This window comes from Amborella trichopoda, chromosome 9 (genome assembly GCF_054954075.1).
Source record: "Amborella trichopoda isolate Santa Cruz 75 chromosome 9, AtrichopodaSantaCruz75HAP2 v2.0, whole genome shotgun sequence".
In the NCBI taxonomy this organism is placed as follows: Eukaryota; Viridiplantae; Streptophyta; class Magnoliopsida; order Amborellales; family Amborellaceae; genus Amborella; species Amborella trichopoda.
In genome coordinates this window covers 7,598,938-7,614,781 of record NC_142344.1, presented here as the reverse complement: position 1 = coordinate 7,614,781, position 15,844 = coordinate 7,598,938, and the positions used below count along the sequence as shown (strand labels likewise).

Genomic DNA, 15,844 nt, shown 5'->3' with positions numbered 1-15,844 from the left:
CTCTCGCATAAAGAGTCACTTTTGACAAAATGAGTTAATTAATCAGTGAAAGCAACAATACCAAGGCACTCGATTGGCCACTACTTTACAAATTCCTACTTTCTTTTTTTTTTAGTGTTACCAACCTCACAAAGAGGAAGCTTACCTTCTCCCCCTCCTCCCCCGCCCCCCCCCAAAAAAAAAAAAAAACCGAAAAAAGGGGTGATCATCATTCCTGCAAGGAAAAAGTCTATATAAAGTGTCAACGTATAACAAAGGTACTTGTAAAATATTTGAGTATCTTGTGAATACGATATCTTTCTTTAAACATGTGGAAACTATATTTCTTTAAGGACACGGTTCCTATGAGCGACTATTAAAAATGTGTTTTTGAGATGGATTTTCAGGCAGGACATGTAATCTCTAACACGGAGATCATGAATATAAAAATATAAATAAATTTTAAGAAATAACGATAAGAATTTTATAAAAAAAACATTTGAACCGTTAGTTTTAATTACTTTTAGATGGACCACCTATTTGCATCTATCTTTAAAATGGATACTTTATACCTTGTCATTGCACATTGTAGCAATACGGCCCAAAACAATTTTCCTTTCCTTAAACATGTCAAATCTTCTCCTTTAATCTCTCGTTTTGGAATATGCTAAGCTCTGTTCCGATATAGGAAATTTAAAACCTTGACCACAAATTCCCCACTGCAGAGAGAGATTATATGTATAAATTTTAGAGTAAAATGAAAAAATTTGTCCATTACTCTAAATCCATGGAAGAGGTAGTTTTGCTCTACAAAAGGCTTTAGCTACACATCATTAGAAGTTAGGAGAAAGAGATTATTCATACTATTTTAGCGTAAGAGGGAAAATTTTATTTAACTCTAGAGGGTGAGGTTTGTGTAAAATGCCCACTAGTACGAGACAGGGACAACTCCAAACTTTGCCGAAAAATATAGTTCGTGTCAAAAACTTTAGAATAGCTTGAAAATCTTTGTATCCTAACTATAGAATTTAAGTTTTCAAAACTAGTGCAAATCGAGCGTATCTATTAATACAACTACTGATTACAAGATGCATTGCTCTTAAGACTTCATTTTTTTTTATTATATATATTCATATATCTCAAATTCGAGATGACCAATTGGGACGTTTTCCAACTTCGGAACACATTTTTACTGAGTTCACCTTTTTATAGTATACAATTGCAACCTCATACAAACTTCTTCCTACTCTAAATACAGAAGGGGTAGTTTTGCTCTCCAAAACGCTTTAGATATACAACATTAGAATCCATTAGAAGTTAAGCCACTGAAGCATCAAGGCAAAGCCTACCCGGACCCGGTTTCTATGCGGTCAAAGTCTATCGAAGAGAACACCATCCACGTGTAGCCCTTCATACCCCAGAAAATAAAGAGAATTCACCTTTACTTTCAATCGATTGCAATGTACCCAAATTCATTATGCTCTATTTACTTTAATAAATTCCCTAATCTGAGGTAAAAGCACTCCACTGGAAGATATTCTTCTTCAAACTAAGCATAATAATACTAGTGAGGTCACAACAGAGCACGCACTCACGCCTCACAAGCTGTTGCTATCTGCAGCATGGGCAAAGAACAAATTATAATGATGCGCCGCTTCCCTATGCAATCAAACAATTAGATCAAATTTCAATCTCTCTCTCTCTCTCTCTCTCTCTCTCTCTCTCTCTCTCTCTCTCTCTAAAGTGGATCTCTTTATCTGTAAAAACTAAACCTCCAAGTTAAAGATAAAGTCACTGGGTTTCGAAGTTTACTCAGCAAGCAGTAAACGAACAGAAACAGAAGATGATATGTAGTGCTTTTCATCCAGATGCTGAATGGCACTAATGTTTCAAGTTAGCTACATAAACAGATCATCCAATCCTCACAATACAAAACAGATCAAACATCAGAATGGAAGGCGTTGGAACCTCTAACAATAAGTATAATTCGCTGCAGCCGCTCTCAACTAGAGAGAGAAACTCCTAATTTACAATAAATAAATAAAGGAAGGGGACCACTTACTAGTACACAATGCGGGTAATGGAAGAATGATTTGAGAAGAGTCAGAAATCAAATTCCAAGCTCAGCAAGAAGCTTGTGCCACCGAGATGTTTCTTCTTCAAAAATGTATGTTAAGGGAGATACCAATACCCCGCTTCCTCCAATCTACATAAACAGTTAAGAAAACCATAGTAACAACTTTTGCTCTCAGGAATTTCAAGGCAAGGTAACTTTCAAAGATATTTTAAAATCTGAAACTTTCCAAGAGATCACAATGAAAACATAAAATAAAAACAATTACAGAACAGCAAAATATTTAAAAAATTTACTTGAAAAGTAAACTAAAGGGAAAAAGAGAATTGATGTCTTAAGTTTATATAAAACTTGCAGTTTTACCTTTATAGCATTTTTATACGAACACTCTATATATAAGAGAGCATGATTTATTTTTAAAAATGATATAAATCATCTTCATCGAGCCTTTTTCCAATTAATTAAGGTCAGCTACACGAACCCTAGTCTGTCATTATGCTCTATCAAGGACCATACCCTCAATGATACTATAAGTCCCCATATCTTTTCTTGTTACTTCCAATCATGTCTTTTTGGGCCTACCACTTACATTTTTAAGTTTTCCACTTGAACTCACTCGCACCTCCTAACAGCGGATGGACTAGATCTGATCTGCACATGGCCACCCACCTAAGTTTACTTTATCTTGTCATGTCGCCCATTGGTGTCACACCTAAATTCTCCCAAATGTATTCATTTTGAATTTCATCCATTCTTGTCTTAAGAAAATAAAAAATAAAAATTCAGAAAAATAGAAAGAAAAAACTCATGATTTCACCTCTTTTCCAATATCTCTTGGTCGTAAGACTTTCAAACAAAAGGGATATATTTCTCCATGTGCTACTTAAGGAGAGCCCTGAGTAAATGCTTAAATTATGATATCAAAGATGCATAGGAGAGGTTGCAACTCACCGCTCTTAGCTGTTGGACAGATTTATAAAGAAGCTTCTTGGGTACGCAGATGACAATTGCATAGTAATCTGTCACAATCCGTCCATTCCTCTTGCAAAAGACAGGGCTTATAGTGGGTCCCTGCATTAGTCAATTAAAAACAATTGGGAACCATGGCCTATAAAAGAAGCAGCTCATATGTGGAATTACATAAATTATTATATAAAAAGATATTTTAAGAAACATATAAGGTTTCTAGGTTTCTCACCTGCAATCCTGAAAAGGAGGTCTGATTAAGAATTCTCTCAGCCACTTCCTCTATACTGGCCCCTCTCATGTTAGCAGTAACCTGCCATGATCCACAACTAGACAGTGAATTTCAACAAGTCTGCTTCATTTGGAAAAAAAAAAACTTATCTCCATGATAAGTTAAGATGCCCAACAGAGCAATGGACAATATACAAGGAGTGGGGATGTGACTCCACATTTTCTGAAATCGATGGAATGAAAGCATAGATGTTTCCAATCCAAAAAATTGATACCCATTCATTCTTCATAAAAATAAATACACGCAAACAGACACACACACACACAAATGCATAGTAGTTCAGTGTGTATTAACTGTTTGTAAATGGAGGGGGAGGGGGGGGGGGGGCTAGAGAGAGAGAGAGCTATCATGGGTAGGTTTGGTTGATTATCTAAGCAACTACAAACCTCTCTCTCTCTCTCTCTCTCTCTCTCTCTCTCTCACACACACACACACACACACACACACACAGGCATACATGTTTTCTCCCATAAGAGGATAAATATGCACATATGCATCACTCAAATTGCCCTCACACTATGAGCACCAACATGCATGCACACACATCTGTATACACACATATATCTTGATTGGGTAAAACTAATACATAACACATAACACACAAGAAAAATATACGAGTGCGACATAGGTAAATGTTATTGTCACCCATGTTTTTTGCTGCTCTCACCAAAAAACATGGGTTGCAATAGTAACCACTATTTCTCTTTGCTATCATCCTACACGTCTGGTAGGAACAGCAAAACCATGGGTGCAAGCAGCATTTCCTTATCATATACAATTATAGCATATACAATATATATATCTAATTATATCACCATTATATTCATATCATAGCTTAGATATATCGTTCTTTTAGATACACTATAACTTAAGATGTTCCATACTCTCTCATACATAAATTTATTTTTTATTCATATTAAGTTTCTCTACATAAAAACATATCCCATCAATGTTGGTATCTGAATCATATACGGTGTTGGTAAATCTTGAAGATAAAATATAACATAATTAACGTAATTCCAAATGCGGCTTACTGTAAATTGACTGAGTGCCCTAAGATGAGCCTCAAATCTCTCCAGCATCTCGTGTGCAGTATCCAGAACACCTTTCCGTTGGATCAATGCTCTCTTGCTTGCAACAAAAACACCCTGAACGACTTCTCATGAGAGGGAAACCTCACAAAATGAAAGAATCCTAAGGAAATGGAAGGCCAATAGAGAAATACGAGCTTACAAAGAGCTTACCTGGCTTTCTAGCACAACCCCGCCCTCTACTTCTTTCAGGTTATTTTCTCTCAGTGTAGTACCACTACCCACAAGGTCCAAGATAGCATCTGCTATACCCATCTACAGAAATCAATGATGCAGAAGAATATACACCTTAGAGATAGAAGCATAGAGATGCAGTCAAGGCACAAAGATGCAAAGCAAAACATAGCCATGAGAAGATGTGAAGGAACTACAAGGTTTGTTTTTTTTTTTAATACGTTGACTATTGAAAGAACTACAAGTTGTGAGTGCATTAACACATAAGGAAAGAAACTATCACAAAAAAAAGATCAGAAGAGGAAGCACCTATCCATATACCCAAAAAAAAAACGAGAGACAAAAAGGAGAAAAAAGTCATAGGGAAAGCATACCATGTCCTTTGGGCATGCGCACCTAAAAAACAGAGGGCTCCACATTCATGCATTTATGGCTAATCTCCACTATCCATTATCAAAATGGATGGTGGATGCACAAATTAAAGTATTATATACCATACTCCATTGGATGATAATACCAAATTTGGTAAGCCTATGAAAAAGCAAGATTTAGAAAATTTAAAAGACTTGAAACGAATAACAAAGTACAACTACATTAAATAGAAACATGTTCTTATTAGTAAAAGTAGAAAACATGCTTTTGATTAGCCATAAGCAATAATAAACCCAATTTCATAGCTGATTTCGACTTTATGATCATTAATACCAATACTAATACTAACAATAGAAAGAAAGATATGGGTAGCAGACATCATACATGGAGAAACAAGTTTCCCATGAACATTCATGTAGAATTTGTCTACACGTGCCCAAAAGTGAATTTTTAATAACCTCTGCCACAGGAAACATTAGGTGGATAACCTAAGACTGATGTGTATTCCTCCCATGCATACTGTCGAATTTAAAAAGATGCACAAAGCTGTTAGAAACTGCCCAAGAGGTTTTGTGGAAGTTCACATAACCCCATACCCACTGTAGTAAGGGAAAAGGATATTTTTTCTCAGAAACTGATAAATCTTCACACCCTCCATACCCTCAATTAGACCATAAGTCACAATATCTCTTCTCACTACGTCCATTCATGTCCTTTTGGGCCTTCCCCTTGCCCTTTTAGAGCCTTCCACTTGAACCAAATTCTCCTCCTAACTGGTGTTGTTCTAGGTCAATGCTGCACGTGCCCAGACCACCTAAATCTATTTTCCCTCATCTTATTGTCTAGTCCACCACCCCTAAGTTCCCTATTCATTCTGAATTTTCATTTCTTGTCTTGCCACTCATCCAGCTCAACATTCTCATCTCAGCTACACTCATTTTTATGGATATGTCGTTTCTTGACTACCCAACATTCCATCCCACAAAGCATGGTTGGTCTTATAGTTGTCTTATAAAACTTCCCCTTTAATTCTATTATTATGCGATGATCATAGAAGTATTGGAGAGCGTCTATAACATACATAAAAATGTGCTTGCTTGTAAATTGAGAGAAGTGTGGGATCAAGTAATCTCTTACTATACCGCCCAACATTCGTTCTAGGCATAAAGACAGAGTACCTGAGATGGTTTGCAAGGTTGGTCTAGAGAAGGCTTATGATAGGGTCGATTGGGTACTTTTCAATGATATCATGAGATTAATGGGTTTTAGCACAATATGCAGGAATATGGATTTTATGTTGTTTGAATTTGGCACACTTTTCGGTTTTAATAAATAGGATGAAAAATAGAATTTCCCGAGCTCCAAGGGACTTTAGCGAGGAGATCCACTATCTCCCTTCCTATTCTCGATTGTTGACGAATCCTTCAGTCAAATGTTACATGGGCATATAATGGTGGTTGATTTCAGGCTTTAAAACTACACCTCGAAGGCCACTAACTTTTTATCTGCAGTATGGAGATGATACATTAATTTTGTGCAATGCAAGCGCTAAGGAATTGAAGAATTTGTGGTTGTTTTCTATATGTTTTAGAGAAGCACTGAGATAAAAGAGTTAACATGTCCATGTCCAAAACAAAATTAACGGAGATTGCTATTTTAGATGGGATTAAAAGTTCCTGCGAACTGTGTCAAATGTGTAACTGATCAGCTACCAAACAAATACTTTGGGGCCGCATTTGTGCTTGGGCAAACCCAAAAAAAAGCTGTCGGTGATTGTGTTGGGGAGATACCACATAAAACTAGTGGCATGGAAGTCTAGATATCTATCTTTCTGTGCAAGGATAATACCAAACATATCATCATTGGCTAATCTGCCGATACATTATGTCTCATTGTGTCCCCATATACTATTCCTACATCAGTTGTACAAGAACTCAAGAAGTTAATAAGGAGCCTTCTCTGGAGTGCATCCTTCGAAAGAAACAAGTTCCACCTAGTAATTCAGGATCAAATTTGCTAACCAAAAAACAAAGGGGGTCCGGGGATTCGAATAATTCACTTTCATCAGCAGACCAATCCCTTGAATCAGCGGACTGACCTGAACATCTTTCCTGGCTGGAAAGAACTATTAGGGCTCTTCTGGTTAAGTGGTGATGGTGCTGGAATGCAACAAGAACAACAATGGCAGAAAAACACGGGTACAATAATGTTAATTGGCTTGTCAAGGAGCAGAGAAGCAAAGGGAGATGTTTGGGAGTGTGGAATCTCATAAACAGCTGCAACTTTATCTTCACTAACACTAACAATATAAGACTGCTGATGGGTGATGGTTCAAAGATAAGATTTTTGGTTGGACCACTGGATTGAGGGTTGAACACTTCGTGGACCATACCCAGAGCTGCTGCCGTGGCACTCAATCCGAGTGGCCATAGTTGCTGAAGTTGTGGAAGGATGGGGATATCATGCTATTTGGACACCATGCTTCAGAGAAGCATTAAAGGACAAAGAGACAGAGGCTTTCACAGCTTTGCTCCAGAGATTGAAGCAGCTTTCGATTAACCTAAGTTCACTGATGTATCAATCTGGATCCAAACCCCAAAGGTGAGTTCTCTTGGAAGTCAGCATATCAAAAACGTGCTTTTAGTGAGAAGGCAGCTCTCTGAATCACATTATCTGGACTATAACTGGGCCTCCTAAAACCCAGGCTTTCTTATGGTTGATGATCTTAGAGAAGGTGCATACTGCTGATTACTAGAGAATAGAGGTACGTTGGTTATGAATGTTTGTATGACGTAAAAACAAGACCAGGAAATCGTCCTATGGCTACAAAAATGTGATATTTTGTCTTAAGGTTGTTTGATCTCACTAGGGTGGAACCTCACTCAATGGAGGAGCTGCTGGAGCAGTTTACTCCACTACTGCCGAAGAAAGCTATCATTCTTAGGAGACTATACCTAATGGTAGTGCAATGGCTATTGTACCAGAAAAGACATAGTAGATCTTTCAAAGACGAGAGCTAGGATGTTTATAGAATAAAGAGCAGCTTAAGACAACAGTAGTGACATGAGCATCCTTTAGGGAAATTTGGGATCTTCCGATGACAGATTTTGAAACACGGTGGAAGGAAACCTCAAGAACAAAAACACCAAAGGCAAGCAGGGCTGACAAGTGGCCTCCTCCACAAAAGGGTTAGGTGAAATTAAATTTCGTTGGCAACCCAAAAGGAATCCTGGGCCTGCAGGTTTTGAACATTCTGAGGGACCAAAATAGGAAAGTGTTCATGACGTATTTGGGTCCCCAACAAAGATGCAGCTCCAATGCTTGGTCTCTTATTATCGTGGTTCAGTGGAATTCGGTTGTCATTGAGAGGAACTCCTATAATTCTGTCAGCTTGGGCAGTAGTAAGGAGAAGTACCCTTGGAATCTCGACAATATTTTTGAAGACGTTTCACCAGTATAGGTGTCCATAGTCCATATATGGAATGAAGCTAACGAGAAGCCCAAATGGTCTTGCCAGAGAACGGTCTCAAAACCACATTTGTGACAACATTGTTTTGTTATATTAGGGGGTCTGATGTAAATAGACTCAATTTTGTTAAAGACTAACACCTGTAGGTCAGTTTGGTTAATGAAAATAAGTTTCCCATTTAACCCAAAAAAAAAAGAATGAAAGTAAACATCACCAAAGGAAACCCCAATATTTGAAAAAAAAAAAAAAAAAGCTTGTAAATATAGGAATTTTATCCAAATTTTTCAGATCTTTAAGTATTATTGCAAATTTGTTTCACAACAACGAGCTTGTTCATGAAAACTGACAATTTTTCATAAATAACAAATAAAACTGGGAAAAGTTTTTTAGAGAAACAGGGTGACCAGAGTGAGGTCAACTTTCAACTGCAATTGTATCATTTTTAACAATGGCTCCTTGTACAAACTTTAGATTCCACTAGTTGTTTCGATTTCAAGTAAGGGGAAATGCAAGAAATGCTTAAAGTGTGGTTCTCTATAAACTTTTGTACATCTCTAACCATCAATTATCAGCTACTTATCAAGAGGATACAAACTCCTAATCATTAGTTGGCTAATGAAGTTCATTGACACTTTTGGATATTCTTTCTTAAAATACCTTTTTTTCTGAAACAAACAAGTTGTATTTGAGGCTTCCTACCAAAGGAATACTAAAAGAACACATGGGATGGATCATGGGTCTCATGGAATACTAAAGAAGAACCGAGAGAAGAGAAGAAACACAAAGAAGATGAGGTATCACAAATACACTATACAGAGACCTTGTGAAAAAATTCAAAAATCTAGCTTTAGAAATTTGAGATGGATCCCTTATCAAGAATCATCCATAGAATACCTGGGGAAAAGCCCAACGTCCAATCCAATGGCATGAAAATCATAAAGGTCATTAGTAATTCAAATATAGAGAATATCACATTTGCAATGTAAATACGCAGGTTAAGTTTACAAACAGATCAGACTAAAGACTCAGCTTCAGAAATACGAGTAATTAAATCCATCAAGCAAAAATAACATGAAAAATGATGCATAAAAAATTTAATAAAATTAGATAAATAAAATCCAAGTAGAAAGACATCAGATCTAAAACATTAAAATGAGGCAGGCATCTAGTATTGCATCTTTTTCTTTTTCTTTTCTCTTTACAGATCATTAGGAGCAAAGGAAATCCAATATTTCAGTTTGAGTAATTTTCTCTGAAACATTGAGACGTGGGATGTATGGTAAAAATGAAGTGCAAGGAAAGGTGATAACTGAAGACATCAAGCTACCCATTAAATGTTACTTGAAAAGACCATAAGCCACGAAACAACATATACAAATAAAGGATGAACATAGAAAACAAGTAAAAACCATGTCCTTAGATGAACATTTAACAGTGCAATTGACATGTATAAGAACCTCAAAAGTTTGATAAGAATTTTTCAAACAAGCAAAACAAAAAATTCTTACCGCTGGAGCTGCTTCAAGTGCGCCATCAGCTCTAGAGAAAGTAACATGTTTCAATCCGTTCTCTTTAACAAATTTTGGACCCAGCTGCAAAGAAAAGCCGACAGGGAATGCTTAAACCCTTCTTCTATCAACCCATCCAGTAACACATCAGGTATTAAACAATGCAATTTTGCAACATACATAGCTAAATCCCGTTGCAATACGTAGGGGCTTCTCTTCTGTCCATTGAGGCATGCGTGCCAGCTCATCTATGGAATTAATATTCTCAAAAATGCCATATTTTGGTATCTGAGTACATATGAACTCTGATTAGTAGTGGACGAACCAAATATGATTTTAGCATAAAAGGTAGCACTAAGTTCAATGGCCAAGTATCCAAGTGATAAATACTTTACCGCAAGGGACAAACGGCATTCCCCATACTCGAGAGCATCATGGACCACAATCAAATCATCACTACCCTGCTTAAAAAAAATCATACTAGCACAAGTTAAATGAATACATTTTCTTATAAATGAACAACAAACAACATACACACACATACACACATGAAAGGCTATCGGGTTTCTCCTCCTCCAAAGACTATCGAGTATCTCCTCCATGGAAACAACACTTGGTGCACGTGGGTTGACAAGACTTACAGTAGTGTGGATATTTATAATACTAACTTTGTTGCACCTATTCAACTGTTGCACTCATACAACATGAAGAATGAATTTCTTCAAAGAGACTTTGCATGTGAGCAGCCTGCTATTAGATATATGGATGCTCATTGAACTAATATCTGTGGTATATATTTGTCAGTGTATAATCACAATTTCTAGAAGGAGAGATTACGTAGAGCAGTTATTTCAGATACATTCCCTAGTGTTCAATGCAGGTCATATTTCTGCATGCAGTCATTGATGCCGATTTTGTCGCATGGGACGACTCCATGCAAATACTTAATTCTGAAAACAGTTGTAGTCACATTACCAGATAAAATATATTAGACATACCGAATCCATTTTTGTAATCAAGGAAGTTTATTCAATCAAACAAATTTTTTTTTTTTGGGTAAGTCAATCAAAAAAATATATTGTGCCTTCACAGAAGTATTCTCAAGAATCAAGCATTAGCGCACAAACTCACCTATAAAAGATGGTGGACACTCCAATTAAGCTAAATGAGTGCCGATTAAAGAGGCAATATAACAAGAGCTAATGGAAATCATATTTTTTTGGAAAATGCAGATGTTACTAGTCTTATGTCGTCAGTGCCACCACACAAACGGCTTCAAATCTTGAGTTTCATGGGAAGAAGAAACATGTAGAAGTGCATTTCCGAGCAACTAGAGGAAATATCACACGTGATGTTTACAATTTTCAAATATAGTTCTACCACATCATCTTCCAAGTAAAAGTCAAATCTAGTTAGAAAGTTATCTCTGGCAAACCTCATAATGCCACTTCAAGGGAAACAATGAGGATATGGTCCAGTAAGGTTATCTCAGTCTTAATTCAACTTATTTATAGTACATTTTTCATCGACAGGAATCTTGGTACTTTGAACTATTGCAATTTAGTAGATATATGAGAGTTTTTTAATAAGATTATCAAGGGAAAACATCATACAATTCTTCATTGTTGCCTGAATAAAATTAAAGAGGTTATACATTGTATTGCAAAGATCGGTACAAATTGGATGTTCAGTGTGAAGAGTTAGATCTCACCATCAAGCACAACAAGGTCTACTGAGTACAAAATAAAATCATCAAGGAGAACAAGGATACCTTGGCTGATGCAAGAGATTGGTTGCATTCAAATATTAATCAAACACAAGTTTGCAAAATATTAAATCAGGCTACAAATAAGAAGATAAAGAACAAACAAAAGGATCAATATTAGATAAATCACATAGGTAGTACCATAAATCATCTCATCATACAAATTCTTCTACATAACAGAGGATGTTCTCGTCATATCACAGGAAAAAGGCCGCACCTGTCCATATTCACTGACAGTGTCATATCCCACAATACCAAGGTCCAGGTCTCCTGACACTAGTTTACGAACAATATCATTTTCTCGCTGGAACCAGACTTCTAGGTTGGAGAGCTGCATAATACAATTAAGCCATTAAATTACAATAAATGCACAAAAAATTTAAAGTCAAACTGTTTTTAAGAAGATTTTTGTATGGGATCACAAAAGCTGCATACAGCAAACATGTACATATTATCTCCAAATCAGTGTTTAAAAGTCGGTTAGGGCCAGGGTGGAACTCAGCCCTGGCCGTAGCCGAGTTACTCAGGCGAGTCTGAGTGGCCTGCCTGAGAACACAAGTTGAAAAAATTAAAAAATAAAATAAAATAAAATAAAACAAAGAACAGAAGAGAAGGGGGGCGGGTATTTGGCCATGTGCCCAGCACGCTGCCTCCATTTCACCACATCTTCCTAAAGTCCCTTCGGCTCCTATCTCTTACTTTCTCTCTCTCCTGCCCCTCTCTCTCTCCAGAGAATACCATTCCATGTGGTTTGTCTCTGAGAAATACCTTTCACTGTGGTCTCTCTTGAAAGAATCCCTTCTTCCGTATGGCAATGTCCTTCTCTCTGTATCGGTCATGGTTTTAGGGTTTTCTGGTTTTCACTGTCCCAATGGAAATCTGAGAAATAAAAAGCTCAGGGTTTTGAATCATATATCTCATTGCAAGCATAGAACCTCTCCACGGGCCTCTCTCTCTCTCTCTCATTGAAAGCATAGAAGCTCTCTACAGTGGCACAGCCACTCTACCTCTCTCTGATATCCAAGGTGGCACAGCTCCTCTCTCTAAGATCTTCCTCTCTCTTTCTCTTATTGCAGGAATCTTTAGAAGCAAATTGATAGAGGGTTTTGGTATGAGACCCTAAAGTACAAAATGAATCAAGAAAAAGTCCAAAAGACTGAGATTCGAGCAAGAATGACAAGAAATGCTGGACTGGTTTTTTGGCTATGTAAAACTCAAAAAAACTAGGGTTTGATGGATCTTGAATGTTTTTGTGGTCCTAATGGGGTTTTATAGACCCCAGTCAATTTCTGCTATCAATTCTTTTCGTGAAAAGCATAAATATTTCTCATAAATTTCCAGAAAAGTTTGGATTGTTTACCTCCTTGGTAGATTCTCCAATAATGGAGCTTACGTGCAAGACTCGGACATGCCTTGCACATTAAGACAAAATTTGGCCGAGTCCAAGGTATCTCGGCAGAGTCTTGAACTGCTCTGGCAAGTCCATGGGGTACTCCCCCAAGTGGTGTACACCTTACCTCATAGAAGTAGGATGTATACCCTACTCAGCCCTACTCATCCTTGCCCATTGGGTGAGTCCAAGTAACTCACCCAAGTCCAATTCAATTCGGGCGAGTCTCATAACATTGCTCCAAATTTTGCAAAAGTATATCACCAACTTCATTGGGAGTACAATCTATAACAAAACAGCCACAGGATGACTTAATTTGCGACAATCATTTAAGATATTAGAAACGAAAGGAATAAAGAAAATTTGCAATAAAAATTAAAGATTGAGCACAAAACCCAAAGTAAAATAACTATAGAATAAACACATTTATCAGCAAAAGAAAAACTTAGATCAATTACAATAGTCCCTCGTATAACTGCAGTATTACATACGTTTGGTAGATAAACATTATCTTAAAAAAGAAAATGGTTTCTGAAGATACATGATACCAATATTGCCAGTAATATCTGCACTACGTCCAAATAAAAAGAGAAGGAATCTGGAACCTCATTCCGATGCAGTGTTAGTAAACAGGGACTCGTTAGGGTTCCCATCCCAATTGAGGTCTGATGGATTCGGCCAAGTCTGTCAAGGAGTCACACAAATCCAGCCGATGAAATAATAGGAACCGACCAGACTCGGCGGGTTCCAATGTGAATGGCTCCAAGATCAGCAGGATGTCAAGCCCGAGTGACTCGGGCTCCAACACTGGCACCAAGGAACGGGGTTCCATTCTCAGCTGCCTCAAAGCTGTCCAATTACTATGGCTTGTTCATTCAACAATTGGATCGTTAACATCCCTAGTCTCCATGTTGACCACTCTCGGAGTGTTTAGTATCGAATCACCAGCCATGTGGCCGAGACCACAGCATTACAACGACTCTCTTGTACTGACAATGTCAAAACCTACTAAGGGCCGTCCTACCATGAAAAATCAAGGTATAAAACCCAGGACCTTTACAGTTTACTAAAGGTCCTAATCTCAAGTATGAGATAAACGATGCCAAAATGATTCAAATAATGAAAAGTAAGAGAAAGTATGTGTGTGTGTGTGTGTGTGCGAGAGAGAGAGAGACAGAGCTCACTTGAGGAATATCAGCAACATACTGTCGAGGATTCACCTGTCTAACAGAGAGTTGGCAATCCTGCTCCACAAAACAAACCAACAATTTCAATCAATTAATTTCATTAAGCTGTCAGATAAGAAAACCAAGTGTTCCCCCTCCAGTTAATGACGCCTAAACCTAGTTAACAATTTATCGGCCATTACACCGGTGAAGTAGTATCTTTGAATCATCCTGACAACAAGAATACATACAATAAATAGCATTTCTGTGTTGGGTTTATGTGGCCATTAAAGGCCTGAAGTAGTATCTTTGAATCATTCTGGGTTTATGTGGCCATTAAAGGCCTTATGAGAGCTTGTATAAGTCCAACTTTCATTCTGACATTTTTCTTAGGGAAAAGTTTATATAGAGCCGAGGCTCTAAGCAATCAAATTGGAGCCTACGACAAAAATTTCACTAGAAGAGGTTGTTTTGATGCCCAAATATCTTCAAATTGATCATCTTGACATCAAGAAGAATGGACATGAGAAAAAAATGAATTTCAAGTTTTGGAAATAGTGTATTTTGTAACGCATTTCTGGACCTTCCATTTTCAAGATTTTCAAGTTTTCATAGATTTGTCGATTTACACTATTTTTTAAGCTTTAAACTGTATAAATAAAGATGAAATACATTTTAAGGCTATCACAAGATTTCCAACATTGAAACCACATTTCTTGACACCATTTGAAGATAGGCTCTAATTTTGATTGTTTATAGCCTAGGCTCTGTACAAACTGCACCCTTTTTCTTACCATGCAAGTAATGCTTCATCTGTTCATCATGAATTTAGACAACCGTACAATATATTTTTTTTTAAAACCAATAATTTTTCAATCCAAAAGATACAATTTGAAAATTTTAACTGCCTTCTCAATCATTCAAAGAAAAGAAAACAATACTTCTTCAAAAACTTCACTTTTCAATAACTTCACTTGTCAATTATAAACTTGCTGATAATAAACCCAATCAATATACAATAAGGACGAGATTTCCAAGATATTTTGAGGAACACATATAATTGTTACTGTGACCAGAACTGAAAACTACAAAAAATCACCCCAATTCATTGCAATTCACAATTCCCAAGTAGTCCCAGTCGCAATTCACAATCATTTCCCAAGTAGACCCAGGAAACCACATTCTTCAAAAAAAAAATTGCGAACAGCGAAAGACTGAACTCAAATTCAAATCAAAATGACAGGATAAGAAAATGCAATGAGAACCTTAAGGAGATCAAGAGTTCCAGAGGCCATGCGACCTTTGCTAGGCAAGCCAAGCCAGATCCAGTCCCTTTGTTTTAAGCTTTTCTCATTAACTGCATCGGTTGAAATAAGAGTAGACGCACAGGCAAAAACTCCAGAACACAAAATGCTTGGAAACGGCGATAGAGAAGGCCCCGAAAAAGCACGCCTCTGCAACTGTACAAGAGAAGAGGGTGCGAGCTTTTGAAATGGCGAATTTGAAGATTGCTTGAAAATTGGGGCCGATGGTAAAGTCAGTTGCTGAAATGAGACGGCCATGGCGTATCGGAAGAGAGAGAAAGAGAGATTGTAGAG

At 37.2% G+C, this 15,844-nt stretch overlaps 1 protein-coding gene across 5 annotated transcripts; it reads right to left on the bottom strand.

Annotated features, from left to right (window-relative positions):
• Positions 1-1,145: 1,145 nt before the first annotated feature.
• LOC18424105 (ATP phosphoribosyltransferase 2, chloroplastic) lies at positions 1,146-15,844 on the bottom strand. Of its 5 annotated transcripts, XR_002279265.2 has the most exons (13): positions 15,512-15,844; positions 14,265-14,324; positions 11,908-12,021; positions 10,321-10,386; positions 10,106-10,213; positions 9,926-10,009; positions 4,556-4,657; positions 4,346-4,459; positions 3,252-3,332; positions 3,005-3,124; positions 2,042-2,185; positions 1,792-1,850; positions 1,146-1,594 (listed from the first exon to the last, which is right to left on the bottom strand). XR_002279265.2 is itself a non-coding variant. In XM_011630598.3 (12 exons), the coding sequence occupies exons 1-11, from the start codon at positions 15,806-15,808 to the stop codon at positions 2,090-2,092; spliced, it is 1,242 nt and encodes a 413-aa protein (XP_011628900.1). In that variant the 5' UTR covers positions 15,809-15,844; the 3' UTR covers positions 1,146-1,594; positions 2,042-2,089. The 5 variants fall into 5 exon arrangements, 4 of the variants coding, with proteins under 4 accessions (XP_011628900.1, XP_088703734.1, XP_088703736.1 ...); XM_011630598.3 differs by lacking the exon at positions 1,792-1,850; XM_088847608.1 differs by lacking the exon at positions 1,146-1,594 and having other exon boundaries at positions 1,759-1,850.